Genomic DNA, 14,666 nt, shown 5'->3' with positions numbered 1-14,666 from the left:
AATGCCCAAGCACCGTGCTCCAACCTCTGGGATTCAGCAGGACTCTTTTATTAACAGTGGAACAAGTCAGGTACTTGGCTCTCTCCAAAAGAAAATAAACTTTGTGCTCGGTGCGTGCTCCCACTCGTACACCCGAAGTCCGTGGGCTGTATTTCTGCAGTTGCCTTCTCTGTGCTCTCTCCATTACCTCTGATAATTGAGTCGCCTGTGGGATATAGCACCAGGGTATGCTTGGTTGCTTGGTGGGAAAAGCATTATTTTGAGTTTGATCCCTTTGTTGGGGGTGGGGAGAAGATGAAAAAATCTGCAGTCATAAACCAGGCAGACGGCAGCTTACATCGTTATAGCCTGTAGAATACGTATTTATCTACCTTGCACAGACTAACAAATTGTTGTTGCAATCATTACAGTAAATATGAGATATGAAAACAGTTCTAAGTTTCATTTTGCTTGCTGTCATCTCTTTTTTTCTTTTTTATTGAGTAGCAGTAATTTAATAGCATTGTTTGACTCCTGTTCGGTTTTTTTCAGTGTCTTGCATTGTATTGAGTTTCTGTTGAACATTTAAGTACAGTAGCACAATTTTATGCCTAATGGAAAAAGCAATAATTATTTCATTAATACCAGGGTAGACTTTGTCCATACTAAACAAGAAATCAGAAAGCACTGAGCGTATCAGGTAAAATAGTGTTTCTCAGCTTTTTTTGCTTATGTGGAACAAAAGAAGGCGCTCTCTTATACCTGAACTTATAGGCGTAGACTTGCATCCTCATCTTACTGTTGTGCCATCCCACAATAACGCTGATCGCGTGTAATTGCTTGTGGGAGCGGGGCCCAGCTCAGGTAAGAACATATTTTAGTTTCTGGGCTGTGCTGTTGCATTTTGTCTTTCTAATGACATAGTGAAATTAGCTGTTGATCATTCAAATAAAATCTTTACACGAGTACAGCAGGAGGGTGATGTCCAGAGACACTGAGGGTCGGCAAGGGATCCAGTTCCCTGCTCCTCTAAGGTGGGAGAAAGCTGGCTGCCCATTATATCTTCATAGTTATGAATTCACATTTTCTCTGAAACTTTAATTCATGTCCATGTTTGTAATGTAAGTGTGAAATACTCGTATTCAAAGTAAACGGGCTTCAGTAAAGCATGTTAAGAGTAGTCCATCTTAGGGTACTACAGGTCACTGAAACCAGAGCCAGGATCACAAACCAGTCCTCTGCTCTACTGAATCCTCTGCTTTTCAGTTTAAAAAAGGACAGTACAATCCAGTAGACTTTCTAAAGCACTTTCAGCTCCCAGAGCAACCAGCTACCTAAGAACATAGTCCAGAGTGGTCTGGAAGACGGCTGGAAAATGAACACCACCCCTTGGGAAAGAACAGAAATGAAAGACGAAATTGGGGGGAACCCAGCTTAAAGGAAACAACAGTGAAATAGAGAGTGGTTTGAGGCTAAATGTTCTTTACCGTGTTAATGCATACAGTGCTGTGAAGGTGTTATGTGGAGTTAAACTCTGGAAATAGAAGTTGAACCGACGAATCGCGGTGGTCGGACGTGCCGATATTTGTGATACGCTGCTGATGGGTTCAAAGGAAAAAAACAACTCAATCCTGCTGTTTAGCATAAGCTGCTCCTTTGTTACTGAGTTTAGGGAGAAGTACAAGCCTTGTGCAGTGCTTGACTTTTTAATAGCTAGATTTTTATTAAGTAAATGTGTTTTTTTGCGATGACTAGGGTTTTGATTGTTACGAACATTGGTTTTAGCTTTGCTAGCTACGTGCTGGAGGTTTGCCAAGCGCAGAAACACGGTTCACGCCCTGAAGCTTTTACGATCTGAAAAAGACGACGCTGGGGGAAGAGAGGGAGGGTGTAACACACTGTATAACATTTGTTTTCTCCTCTTCCTTCCCTCGCTGCAGACTGTACCAAAGCCAATAGCGCTGGAGCCCTGCTTTGGGAACAAAGCAGCCGTTCTCTCTGTATTCGTGAGGTTGCCTCGAGGACTTGGGGGTATACCACCACCAGGACAGTCAGGTGAGGAATATCGTTGTCTCCGCTGGTTTGGTATTAACTCTGTGCTCCTTCCCCGGCCTTACAGAGTCACCTTACAGTTTCAGACTTGATCCTGTAGTAATTGCTGTGTCCACACCGCAGCTAAGGATGTGCTCGGGTTATTTTAAGCTAGCTAGTTTGGGCCCTGCTAGCTTCCGACCTGAGGTTTGATTCAATTTCTTGGGTCAGCTGATGGATGAACATTTGATATTTGGATTATGCTTTAATTTATGGCTGGGGAAAAAGGAGGATCTGGTACAGACAGGTTTGCAGTAGTTACTTATGAAAGTAACTTATCTCCCAGCCTATTCCCCTTCATTCCCAGCTCCATTTGTAGAGAGACATCAAGTCCTTTCGAAGCATCCATGCCCTCCTCTTAGCAGCTCTGGACAAAGAAGTTTTCTCCATCCAGCTTAAGGTTTCCTTGTTCTCAGCCCCTTCACCCTTAAACCTGATGTCAGGGCACCGAGACGTAATCTCCTGGGCAGTTTGTGATTTTACCTGGGGTTTCTCCAGTGCCTGGTGAGCATGGTGAAGCAGAGGATTAATAAAAGAGCATTAGCCGGGTTTGAGACGGGGTGGTTTGGTTGTGAGCTTTATTGAGCTAAGTCCCAGATGGCCAACGGTGGTTTGTCTGTGGATCTGCCGGGAGGAGGTTGCAGAGATGACGGGGGTCCGGGAAGTGCGGTGGAACCTCCATGTGCATGTGCTTTGAGGATTTATTCTAGCCCATCTACTGGTGCAGAGAAAGACACCTCCCTTCAATATTATGGGTTTCACGTTCATTAATACCCACACTTCTTATTTCCAGCTTTTTCTACTGCAGTTGCTTTCAATAAAACATGCAGTATTTAAAAGCTTATTTCAGAATAGCCGCTAGAGTTTAATCTCTTAAGCCAAAATGCTTTTCTAGTTTGCTTTTTTTAAGAAACTCTCAAAAAATGATATTCATTTTGTGGCTTGGAGGGTTTTTCTCAGCTGTGGCGGAAGGATTTGTTTCCGTGACTGTTTTGTTTTGTTGCCTCAGGTCTTGCAGTGGCCAGTGCACTGGTGGACATTTCACAACAGATGCCAATTGCCTACAAAGAGAAATCGGGTGCAATACGAAATCGGAAACAGCAGCCCCCTGCACAGCCAGGAACCTGTATTTGATGCATGGACATCAGAAACTGTATAGGGTTTTAAACAAAATGGAAAAGTAATACCGAGGAGGAGGAGGAGAAAGATTTCCAAGTTGTGTCACAAGAGACTAGAAGCACTCAGAAAAACACAACTTCCTTGAACCCAACTTTTTCGCTCATCTACGTGATAGTTGGCTTTATTTGACAACTGCTCCACTTAAGTTTTACTGACACGTGGCTTCAGATTGCTCCTTTGTTTTCTTCAAGTTTAAAGTAAAATAATTTTATTGCAGGTCCAGTAACATCCGATCGCCGCCATTCATGGTCAGTGTAAATAGAACAGTAGTCCAATATGAATGACACTCAGGTTTATACATGGAAAGTGCTTTGTAGTTCATGTATTTATCAAACTGTACAAAAAGAAAAAGATGCAGTGTTTACAGGTGTCAGCTCTGAACACATAAACACTACTATTAATCTTCAAAGCATCTTCATCCTTTGTTTTCATTTAATATTATATGTTTATTCCCTCATTATTTAAGTGGAACTCTCTTCCAGATACAGCGTTGTTGTAGTCGTCATGGTCTAGAACATCAGGAAGGCAAAAGCTGGGATGGTTTAAAGGTTGATGTCGCGTGTTGCTGAGACCACATGCAATACCTGGAGAAGTTGAATGTTGCTTTTGAAGGACTCAGTGTTTACATAGTCTTAACCTGCTTGGAGTACACCACACACAAGTGCCTAGACTTGAACAGATCTAGGGAGTGAGGAGACTGCTACACACATTTCAACATAATTATATTCCTTTTAAATATATGTATACACACATATAGTCACCCAAGGCAAACTGTGTTCTTTGTAATATATCGCGTGCAGTCAGGGGAAAATGGCATTTTCCTGACCAACAAACTACTCAACCAGATGGAAATATCTGGAGGGAAAGCAGAGTTTCAGTATCTCATAAGAAAACTCCTGGTTTCACCAGCGCTTTTAATAGAAGCAGTTTGTGTTCCAGGTCAGATAAATTATATTTCTTCTGATTTTCTCTGCCCATTTGGCCTCTTTCCCTCCCCCTTCCCTCCTGCCCTTCTTCTGGATGAGAGCTGAGCCGTGCCGGGGCTCAGAGGCATCGCTCCTCAGCAGTAAGATTTGCTCCGCCTCCTTACAGGGTGTTTAAAAAGCAACACTCCAGGTGCCACATCATTTGAGGATGAAGTAAAAAAGAACTTTAAATAAAAAGCAAGCAGAGCAGCTTCGTTTGGCTACAGGTTTGAGTTCTACATGATCAGTTACTGATATTTCCCATTGGGGTTGAACTCTTGTAGATGTTGAAGAAGGTGGCTTGTTGGTGATCGGAAGGGACTTGCAAGCAGCAAAGAGAAGGGGGCTTTGGGGGATGTATCAAACCATCTGAAGTACTCTGACTAGTTGGGATTATGTTTTGAGGTTCAAGGTTGGACTTAACCCCATCAGTCTGTGCATGCTGGTGCCCAACGTCTGCCTTGATTCCGGAATGTGACGCAGTGCCGGGGCCACGCGAAGTTGTAATGTTGAAGCTGGTAGGAAGATGTTACGTGAAGGTGCCAAACAAGGCGTGTAATTGTTGCTTAATCACCGTAAGTGCGGTTTCATTCAGGTCGCTGAGTCGCTGGTTTCTGATGAGGACACCTAGTATTTATGAAATGGAGAAGTAACAAATCGAGGGGAATGAAGGAAAGTGCGCTTGAATCTCCTGGCCAGGTAGCACCCGTTTCCAAAATGAAACCCAAGTAACTGCATCTTTTTTTTTTGTGCACGTTTTGGTGATCGATCACATATCAGCCACTCATTTTAGGGTTTTGTTTTTGAACTATGTATTTTGAAGATGATCTTTGGAGCGCGCCAGCATCGCAATAAAGATGTGAATTGCTGTGCGTGTCCGGACAGCAGTGATGGGAGACAGCCTGCTGGTTTAAAGACTATGGTGGATTATCATTCTCATTTAATGTGTCATTTAACAAATACAACAGGACTGCAGAAAAAATATTGTGGAAAAAATGCATTTTTTTTATATATGTGTGTGTGCGTGTATATATATAAAAAAAATGCATCTCTTCCTAAACTAAAAGTTTAAATGCCCTCTGGGGAAAAGAAATTATGGGAGGGAAAGGGGTGAGCTTTGTCTTTTAGAATGAAGGGATTTAGGCAATTTAAGTTTTAACTGATGCACAGATTACCTCAGACAGATTCATCTCCTGAAAATATTTTCTAACTTCCTACGTGTTATATGTGTTAACCTGAACTAGAGAAATAATACTGGACTAAAATCCCTCCCCTGTTATTACACGTTTTCAGTCGTGATGCCACGTCCTCACGTTCAGAGATGTCGTCTTCTTGCTTCTCCCAGCACTTTTTTGGGGGGAGGAGAACTGCCAACCCAAATTGAGAAAGCTCTAGTGCTTAAGTCTCCATATTCAGGACAGCACTTAAGCAGGTGCTTAAAGTTGTTGCTTAGGTTTTCCTGAACAGAAACAGCTTTCAGAACAATAGGCCTGGAGGGGTGATATATTTTTACATTAACAAAAAGACGTAAGTGTGGTTTGGTTTTTCCCCCCCCGTGCCAGAGAGCTGGGTTGTCTGGTCTTAAAAGCTTATGGTGGAGTATGCCCAGAAGTGTAGCCCCAAAGTTAGGTGTCAGATCTTGGAAAGACGAGCAAAAATGATCAAACTTTGAGGTTTAGCAGAACCAAAAAATGTAGGTAGAGGAACGAGACTTATTTATATAAATAAAATGAAACGGCCCCTTTAGGATGTAGCTCTGCTCTGCATCTTATCTCCATACTGATGAGGGAAAAAGAGAACTCTCATACATCTCTGCTGCAAACAGTTTCATCCCAACTTAAAGGTAAAATAGAGACGAAGGTGAGAATGGATGGGGGGAAGAAGAATTGCCGGTGGTTTATCACCAGGCCAATATCAAAAGTGAAGTATTTGTGGGTTTATTTCTTTTGGAGGTGAGGGGAAGGAAAGAGCAACCTTATTTCATGGGAGAATCTGTAAATAAGTGAAAAATAACACACCGATTTTGCACTTGTACATAAACTATACAGTAGCGTGCAGAACATTGAAAGATTTAAAGTGTATATAAACCAGAAAAATATTGAATGTATTTTTGATGCATTTTAAATGATGTATGAGTTTTGTCTTAATAACTTCTTCATATGATGAGTATTAGACAACTTTCCAGAGCTTTAAAGAAACATCGAATTATATTCGTGATATCTTGCAGTATAAAGCAGGGAGGCATAACTTAACTTTTATGTATTCAAATGCATTTCACTTAAATGTATAAGCAGAGTAAAATATGGCTCTTCCATTTGAAAGGGGGAAAAAACCAATGCTTGAAGACAAGTAATAAATGTACTTAAAGTAGTCATTAGTTGGAGGATTAAGTCAGCAGTTTAAGCCTCTGCCATTAAGATTGTGCCAGTGATTTCCATTCAAAATCACTATTTTCAAGCGTTTGTAACTGGCTGAAATTCAGCATTCAAGGTCTCAACCCTCAGCACGTTTTTATTCTTTGAGAGTAGCCTTTAAAAAGAATTTAGTAAAAAATCAGAGATGTTGTAGCCCTTTTATTCTAGAAAGCAACAGTGCCATTGGATCTCCAAGTAACATACATTTTTTTGGTTCACCGTTTTCCATTCTTTTTAGCCCAGGATTTTCTCTGGACTGTGTTGTAGCATGAGTGACAGGAGACCCTGCCACGGTATGGGTCAAGATGTTGGATACAACAAGATTTGTGGGACACAACTTCTGCTTATTGCCACTCTCCCTGGGCTTAAAATGCGCTGTATTGAAATTGCCAAAATAAAGCTATACACGATGGGGTAATGGCTGCGATTCGCATAAAGTTATAGCGTATAATGTACCAAAATTGGATGGTATGGTACCATAAAAGCATGACAGCCCCTGCTGGCAGATACACGCTTCCTTAGGGTAGTTTTATATACTAAATATTGCTCAGAAACATTTTCTTTGTGGTAAACGTTTACCAAAATACATAGTCACTGGGTTTAGAGTATGGTTTTAAAATGGCAGCTCAGCTTGCTTGGCCCTAAATAAGCTGAAACGAGCTTTTGATGAAATACCCTCACTCAAGAGGCTGAAATAAAACTTGAGGCTTCTCCCATAACCCGCTGAAAGTCCGGTGCCGCAAAGACGAGGCTGATCCTCCGTCCTTAACTGCTCCCGATGTCAGCAGCTGCTTTTTCTTTTCCGCGAGACCCTGAGTTAGGGTCAGGGCGTCAGCTGCATCTCTCAACCTGTATAAAACCCTTTTCCCTGCAAAGAGGGATTTGCCGGCACTGAGCTGGCGAGAAAGCAAACACCGGACCCTACATGCCAGGAGCGACTTCTAAACTCGTCCATCCAACTCACAGTAAGCTGCGGACGTCTCTTCTTTTCCCGTTTCCTTTTTATCTTCATTTAGGAATACCGTAGGGGAAGGGGAGGGAGGGAGGGTTTGGGTTTTCAGAGTCTCCTGAGCTAAGCTGCCAGAGCAGGTTGGGAAGAGGGAGCAGCGCCTGCTTTAAATGGAAAGGTACGAGCGGAAGATGCGCGCCCGCGCGTTCGGGGACGCGGGAGCAAAGGGAAGGGAGGGGCGGGTGGGCGTTTCTCATTTTCGGACGTGGTGTTGGCAATTTTAGTCAAGTTCACACTCTTTCTGCTGATAGCTGCTTAAATTAGATTAGTTTCCCATGCTAGGAATCCTACAATAATGTGTATATGCTGGGTTTTTTTCTGCTTCTGCATCAGGGCTGGTTTTGTTCAGTTTATTACTTTGTTCTAACACTACACATGGACTATTTTTGTGCGTCTTCCAGGTACTATAGTTCTTTAGACATTTCTTCTACATTTATCATTGATTCCACAAACTTCACCAGAAGAAAGAAGAAAAAAAAAAAAAATTGTGGAGGAGTGTAACATAAGTCAGTCCATTATTATTTTTTTTTAAAAAAAGCAAAAAGAAAATAAAAATAGAGTTTTATATTACGCTGAAATTTGTGCACAATAAATGTTCTTTACACTAAGATCCTGGAATTAATTGTATTCTGGATTTTTTTCCTTTGTTCTGTAATTATTTACGATTCTTATCTGTGTTCAGACTTGAGCTTAGTTTGTTAATATGTATAATTTAGCATTTATTGCATTCATATGTAAATATGAGCAAGTATTGTAAACTATTTCATTGCTGGGGATTGTGGGTGTTATACATACACACATTTAGGACTGCAGTTTTTGGTATAATTTTTTGTATTGTAAAATAACAGCTAATTTAAAGCAGGAACGAGAAGATTATTGGGAGGTCTGTGCATTTTAAATACAAATGTGAAGTACATGTATATAAATAAAAGTAAATAATGCAAATCTTTCCTCTGAAATAAAAAGTAGATGATCTGGTTAAAATTTTTTTCCCCTGCTTTTTCTTTTTTCTTCTTCTTCCCCCCCCCCCCCCCCCCTTTCTTAAAATAGGGGGAAGAAATAACTCAAGACGTTTTTTAAAGACTCCTGGCTGGGGTGAGGGTGAGTTTCTACCACGGTGGTGGTGGATCTCAAGGTGTTCGTCTCTCCCTGAGCAGGCTGTGGCCACCCTCTGCCAGGTACCGAATTCGGGAGGAGGAAAAAGAGGTCGTGTCCTCCACCAAAGCAGGGGGGTCGCTGCCCTGTCCGCCCGCTGCCTGGCAGTCCCCTAAACCCATCACCCTTACCTACATCTTCCCTAAGGTGCTTTAGGGAAGCTCTTGTCCCTGATCTTCTGCATTCAGCTCTGGGGCCCCCAACATAAGAAGGACAGGGACCTGTTGGAGCGAGTCCAGAGGAGGGACATGAAGATGATCAGAGGGCTGGAGCACCTCTCCTATGAAGACAGGCTGAGAGAGTTAGGGTTGTTCAGCCTGGAGAAGAGAAGGCTCCGGGGAGACCTTCTAGCAGCCTTCCAGTACCTAAAGGGGCTACAAGAAAGCTGGAGAGGGACTTTTTACAAGGGCATGTAGTGATAGGACAAGGGGCGATGGCTTTCAACTGAAAGAGGGCAGATTTAGATTAGATGTAAGGAAGTTGTTCTTCACTGTGAGGGTGGTGAGGCACTGGAACAGGTTGCCCAGAGAGGTTGTGGATGCCCCCTCCCTGGAAGTGTTCAAGGCCAGGTTGGATGGGGCTTTGAGCAGCCTGGTCTAGTGGAAGGTGTCCCTGCCCATGGCAGGGCGGTTGGAACTAGATGATCTGTAAGGTCCCTTCCAACCCAAACCATTCTATGATTGTATGATTCTCCCTAGCTGTCTCTGAAGGGTGGTGGAAGGGAGGAGCATCCTAAAGAGGTGTCAAAGTCTTCATTGTAGAGAAAAAGGGGCTCATCCTCCATGCAGGTCATCTGGGACGGTCAGCGCTGAAGAGGGAATTTATTTGCTCCAGTCTCCTCAACGCTGGGGTCATGAGTCCTTGCTGTCATAATACAGCTGGTCTTTATTTGGTTCGGCGACTGTATTACTGTGCCAAAGCTCAGGGCTTCTGCATTCAGGGTTTAAATAAGCCCAACAGAAATAGAAAATCTCGGCCTCTTCCCTTTCTTTCCCTCTCACTGCTAATTTTTCCACTAAACCGCTCCTTTGAATCAGAAGAGAAAAAATCTGACATCCCTGGAGACTGTATCATCCAAAGAGTTTTGCTAATAATTTTGCAACCTTATCAAATGTTGGTGCCAGCTGGTGTTTCAGATGCACGCCGAAGCTAGGAGAGCAAAGTCGGAGGTGACCTCTCCCACCCCTTGGAAGCCCGCGTGCAGCACACCCGGCATCCAGAAACAGATTCCTGCCGAGACGCAATCCGTTGTTCTCCATTTATTTTTATGTCGCTCTTCAGCTTTGAAATTAAGCACTGCTGAGATGAAGCAGAGTCGAACCTGACATTTATGAGCCATGAAGGTTTCGGGCACCGCCGTCTCCGAAGACCGTTGTGCTGCTTCATCCCATGGCATTAAACTTGGATGCTGAAGCCCAATTCTCAGAAATTGCTGCCGAGCTGAATGGAGCACGCCAGTCCGAAAGCACAGCGTGGTGTGTCCAGACTTGAAATGAAGTGGGCAGGGGGTAGTGGTTTTAAAGCTAGCTTAAGCTCATTTTGGACAGCAGGATAAAACGTGGAGGTATGGGGCCGTATTTCATCCCCGCTCTGATTTTTCTTCTTGTGTTGTAGCAAAGAAAAGAGGTTTGCAGGGAAGGAATGGAAGAGAGCGTGGAGGCTCTCCAAGGCTCTGCGCACGTCCAGGACGACGCTCTTTGCTGTCACCTATCATTAATGAACGCAGTCGGGTAAGGAGCCAGAGAGGGATTTGCCATGCAGCTTTTCTTTCCACAAGACTTAAATATCAATCATCTACAGAAAGAAAGGAGGCAATTTGAAGTCTTTTTACAAAGCAACCAATTTAACTCAACCACCCTACAGAAAGCCTGGGCTGGAGGCTGGGTGGTGTTTCTCCTTACCCAAGCAAAAGGTGGGGTTTAGGGCAACTCTTGCATGGGTTACACATCACTGGTTGGTAGTGAAATCATCTGTTGGTGTGGTGAAAGCACCAACGTTTGGGGTTTTTCCTCATTAATGGGAAGAGGGGAGAAAAGAGAGGTGTACAAATGAGCCAGAGCGCCATAGCCAACGCAGCCTACCATTTGGGCAAAAACAATTTGCAGAGGTTCTTGTGTTTCTCCTTGGGGTTTTTGGTTTCTGAACTAATGAAGTAGCAACAAAGCAGGGGACGGAGTGACAAAATGAAAACTCAGAGACATTTTCAACGGCGTAAGATAAAGTAGGTGGGGGGAGATCTTTTAATAAGATGACTGATGGGACCTGCTGATGAGTTTATGGGCTGGTGGTGGTGCTTCAGGACACGGGTGCCGCCGTCAGTTAGAGGTGGGCTGAGCTCCCAGTGTTCCCCATTGCAGGGGTGGCCAGGAACAGCAACACCTCCCCAAACTGCGTCTGCGACACAGATAGCCCCAACGCCCTCGGTCACACGATTTTGGGACACCAGTCATCGCTCTATGGCCAACACTGAGGTCAGGTCCGTGATGCCCTTGGAGGGCCGTTTTCTCCTCGGTGACTCCAGAGACTCAGTGACAAGCTCGGGTACAGGGGTTTACACTAGGGATGTCTCAGGGGAGGTAAAATCTCCCCCCAAACAAAAGAGCAAGATCCGACGGTTCAAACCACCTTGAGATGCGCGATCGGACCCTTCCTTCCCCCTCCGCTTCTCTGTGTTCCTGGGTCCCCACTCAGACCTTGTGCATCTCTCAGAAGCTACATCTGCAGGGACTTTAGCCAAAACACGCTGCCAAAAGTGCCTCTGGCCACTCTGGCTCTAACAGGGAGGATAACAACTTGTTCCTCTTTATCGCCCTGCTGCTGGCGAGAATCCCGGGACACAGCTCCGCAAGCCCACAGCCTGCAGGACCGGGGCTGTTTCTGATCTCACCCCACCGGTGGTGACCAGCGATGCCATGGGAGGGTGGGATTTAATCTCTCCCAGTCCTCACGCTGACCCCTGAATTTAATTTAGAAGCAGAAGTTTAGCAGGGAGGTCTGCATCGTGACAGCTGATCAAAAAGCATCGTTGTGATGGGGAATTAAAGCAGAGCACGGAGATAACTCTGGTGTCCGCATTTCTCCGTCCGTCCCACCGGCAGCTCGCTGACTGTTTTATCAGGTCTGCTTTCCAGCCCGCAGCCACGACGTGCCTCCGACAGCGTGACTGGCAGTATTTCCATTGACACGTTCCCTGGGATCCCTGCTCCCACCAGAAATCGTTTCCACTTCTCCTTAGAAGAAAGGGGAAAAAAAAAAAAAAGAAAAAAAAGCGCTTTGAACATTTTTCATGTCAGAGCTAATTCTGGAGCGCTTCCCTTCGGCTAACATCCGCCATTTCCGCACTCGGTGCGGAAAGACAACATTTTAATAACCGAAGCGAGATGCATCCACCCCTATCAGCACATTAGCACCGTTCGCATGGAGATAACGGATGGTAAATTGTTGTTTCTGCTTTAAACGTCCCCTCGCAGCGGTTGTACATCAGCTGCAGGATTTCGCTTGTGCTGCGTCTGCAGTCGCAGCGCGATGGGGGATCGTTGGTCCCCATCGGGTCCTGCCTGCAGGTCTCTCCTCTGAACCTCCAGAGACGCCCCGGGCTCTTCTCTGTCCTGGGGGCTACAGAGGTTGTAGGACCTTTTCTCTGGGAATTGGGGAAAATCACTTCACCTGCTCTTGCTTCAGCGTTTGTCCCTGTCTGATGTCCCTGGTTGGAGGAGGGAGTGGGGCTCAGTTTTGTTGCGGGCACAGCCTGTGCCCCAAGAAACCATACCCAGACCCGGAGATGTGATAGATGTGAGGGTCAGGCAAAGCCCCCTCTAGCTATTAGTGATGCTCCTGCTCCAAAATCTCTTCACCCTAAATTTAGGGTGATTTCCAGGCTTGCTTGAAGCAGACCCAGAGCAAGGGTGTCCTAACCAGCCCCGTGCTTCACCCTGCATCAATCAAACCAGCACATGCCGTCCCGTCTAGAGTCCTGTGGTCTCCTTCAATGCCAGGTCCCCACTGACACCCAGTGGCTGTCTGGCCCTGGTGGGGCTCTGGTGATTGTCCCCCTGTCCCCAGACCAGCCCCACCAGCTTTTCGGGTGCTGACCTTGGTCGAGCTGCCGAGAAGCAGGGAAAATACATCCGACCCGCGACGTTTTCACAGCACGTTTCAGGTTCAACCGGCTGGAACTTTCCCAGGAAATTTTCTTTGTGTCGGCAAAACCCCAGCCGCCAAAACAGCCTGCACGTTGCGGGGAAGGAAGCGGCTTTGATGAGAGTCCCAAGTCTGGCCCTAACCCTCAGGCTTTGCTCCCCCTCTGCATCCTCAGCTGCTTCGTGCACGCATGAAGACAAACATGATTTTCGGGAAGAAAAGGTGCAATATTTCTGGGTTCGACCTTGAATTCACTTTGTGTTTAGGAACCGACTTGAATTTCACTGGGTATTTTTATATAAATTTTATATACATTTGTTTTCTAGAATTTTTTTTTTCCACCCAAAATTGGCAAGAAAACATTCAATTTGCCTCTAATCAATTTTCCTGTGATTTTTTTTTTTTTTTAAGTTGCCAAAAATAACTCACAGATGTTCGTGGCATGAACAGAAGTCTCCCCGGCTGGCATGAACCGCCACCCTCCCTCCTCCTCCATCTCCCCTCCTCCTGTGCCCTGCGGGATGGTGCAGCACCAGCCGCCCCCAGTTATTTCCACCCACCCGGGTTACGCGGTGGCATCTCAGCATTAGTGGCTCCACGTGCCACTAATTGCGGGTGCAATTATTCCCATCCCTGCTACATCTTGCAATGCCTCCCTCCTCCCGCACTGGCACCAGCTTTGAGTTAAATCTTCCCCAAATTGTTCCCAAAGCTTTGCATGCTTCACCCCCGCGTGCAGCACAAGCAGCCCCGGGACTCGCGTGGGTCCGTGTCCCCTTCCCGGGTGGCATTGATGTCTCTCCATCTCAGCAGAGTTAGTTTTTCACCTGCTGCCCCTCCTTGCTGGTAGGCAGCAGATCAGAGCTGGGTTTCCAGCCAAGCACGGGGCATCTGAGCCCCGCCGCTCTGCCAACTCCCCCCAAAACATCCCCCCCATTTCTTCCAGCTGCTCTTACGGCACGGGACCAGTGAGCTCAGCAGATGCACCAGCCTGGACATGCGGGGACGGACAGCCTGGCGTCGCAGACAGGAGCAAGAGGGTGAGGAAAATGCATGTGTGCTTTATTCATGGATATGTTTGAATATTGACATGTACAGAAGAGATAAGTACAGGTTATACCCCAGTAGTACAGGCAGACATCAACCATCCTCCCCTACGTGCACGCGCACGCACACGCACACATACGCACACAGCCTTTAGCATCACCCTGCTACCTATGGGGTTATTGCTCCAGCACTGGCTCCCCGCCGCGGTGTCTCACTCCCTGCTCACGCTCTTGCTTTGATGACGATGTGGTATTTGTACATACACAATATTTCACGGGCTTTCGGGACTGCCAAACCACTGGGAACGGTGCTGAGCAGCCAAAAAAATAGAGTTCGGTGGCTACGGAAAGTTTGGCTGGTTCTTTTTTTCTTTCTTTTTTTTTTTTTTCCCCCATGACTCTTTGTGCTTATGAAAGTCCCCAGGTATGGAGTAATTCCTAAAAAAATTGTCTCCCTTTCTCTCTCTTGGCTCGCTCAGTCCTTTGCCTTTACAAGCAGCTGCTATGACTTTGGTGGTTAGTCAAGAGACTTAAAAATGAAGATCCGTGGTTCACTTCACAGAGTTCAACAGAGATGAAATTTAATCAAAAAAAATTACTGACTTTTCACAAGGGAAAAGAAACGGCCTGTGCACGCGTGTGTTTGTGGGTGGGGAGGAATGTGATCGGGTTTCCTTCCTCCAAAAGG

General features: G+C 45.4%; 1 protein-coding gene across 1 annotated transcript in view; it reads left to right on the top strand.

Moving 5' to 3' along the window:
• The window catches only part of ATRN (attractin), a 152,202-nt gene extending 147,120 nt beyond the window's left edge, over window positions 1-5,082 (top strand). The window contains exons 28-29 of the mRNA XM_050895261.1: window positions 1,920-2,034; window positions 3,080-5,082. Coding sequence (XP_050751218.1) covers window positions 1,920-2,034; window positions 3,080-3,204 — 240 coding nt within the window. The 3' untranslated portion in view covers window positions 3,205-5,082. The remainder of the gene's footprint in view (window positions 1-1,919; window positions 2,035-3,079) is intronic.
• The last annotated feature ends 9,584 nt before the right edge of the window (window positions 5,083-14,666 follow it).

Source organism: Gymnogyps californianus, chromosome 4, assembly GCF_018139145.2.
Source record: "Gymnogyps californianus isolate 813 chromosome 4, ASM1813914v2, whole genome shotgun sequence".
Taxonomy (NCBI): Eukaryota; Metazoa; Chordata; class Aves; order Accipitriformes; family Cathartidae; genus Gymnogyps; species Gymnogyps californianus.
The sequence above is the reverse complement of the archived record's forward strand: the minus strand, read 5'-3'. Positions and strand labels throughout refer to the sequence as shown.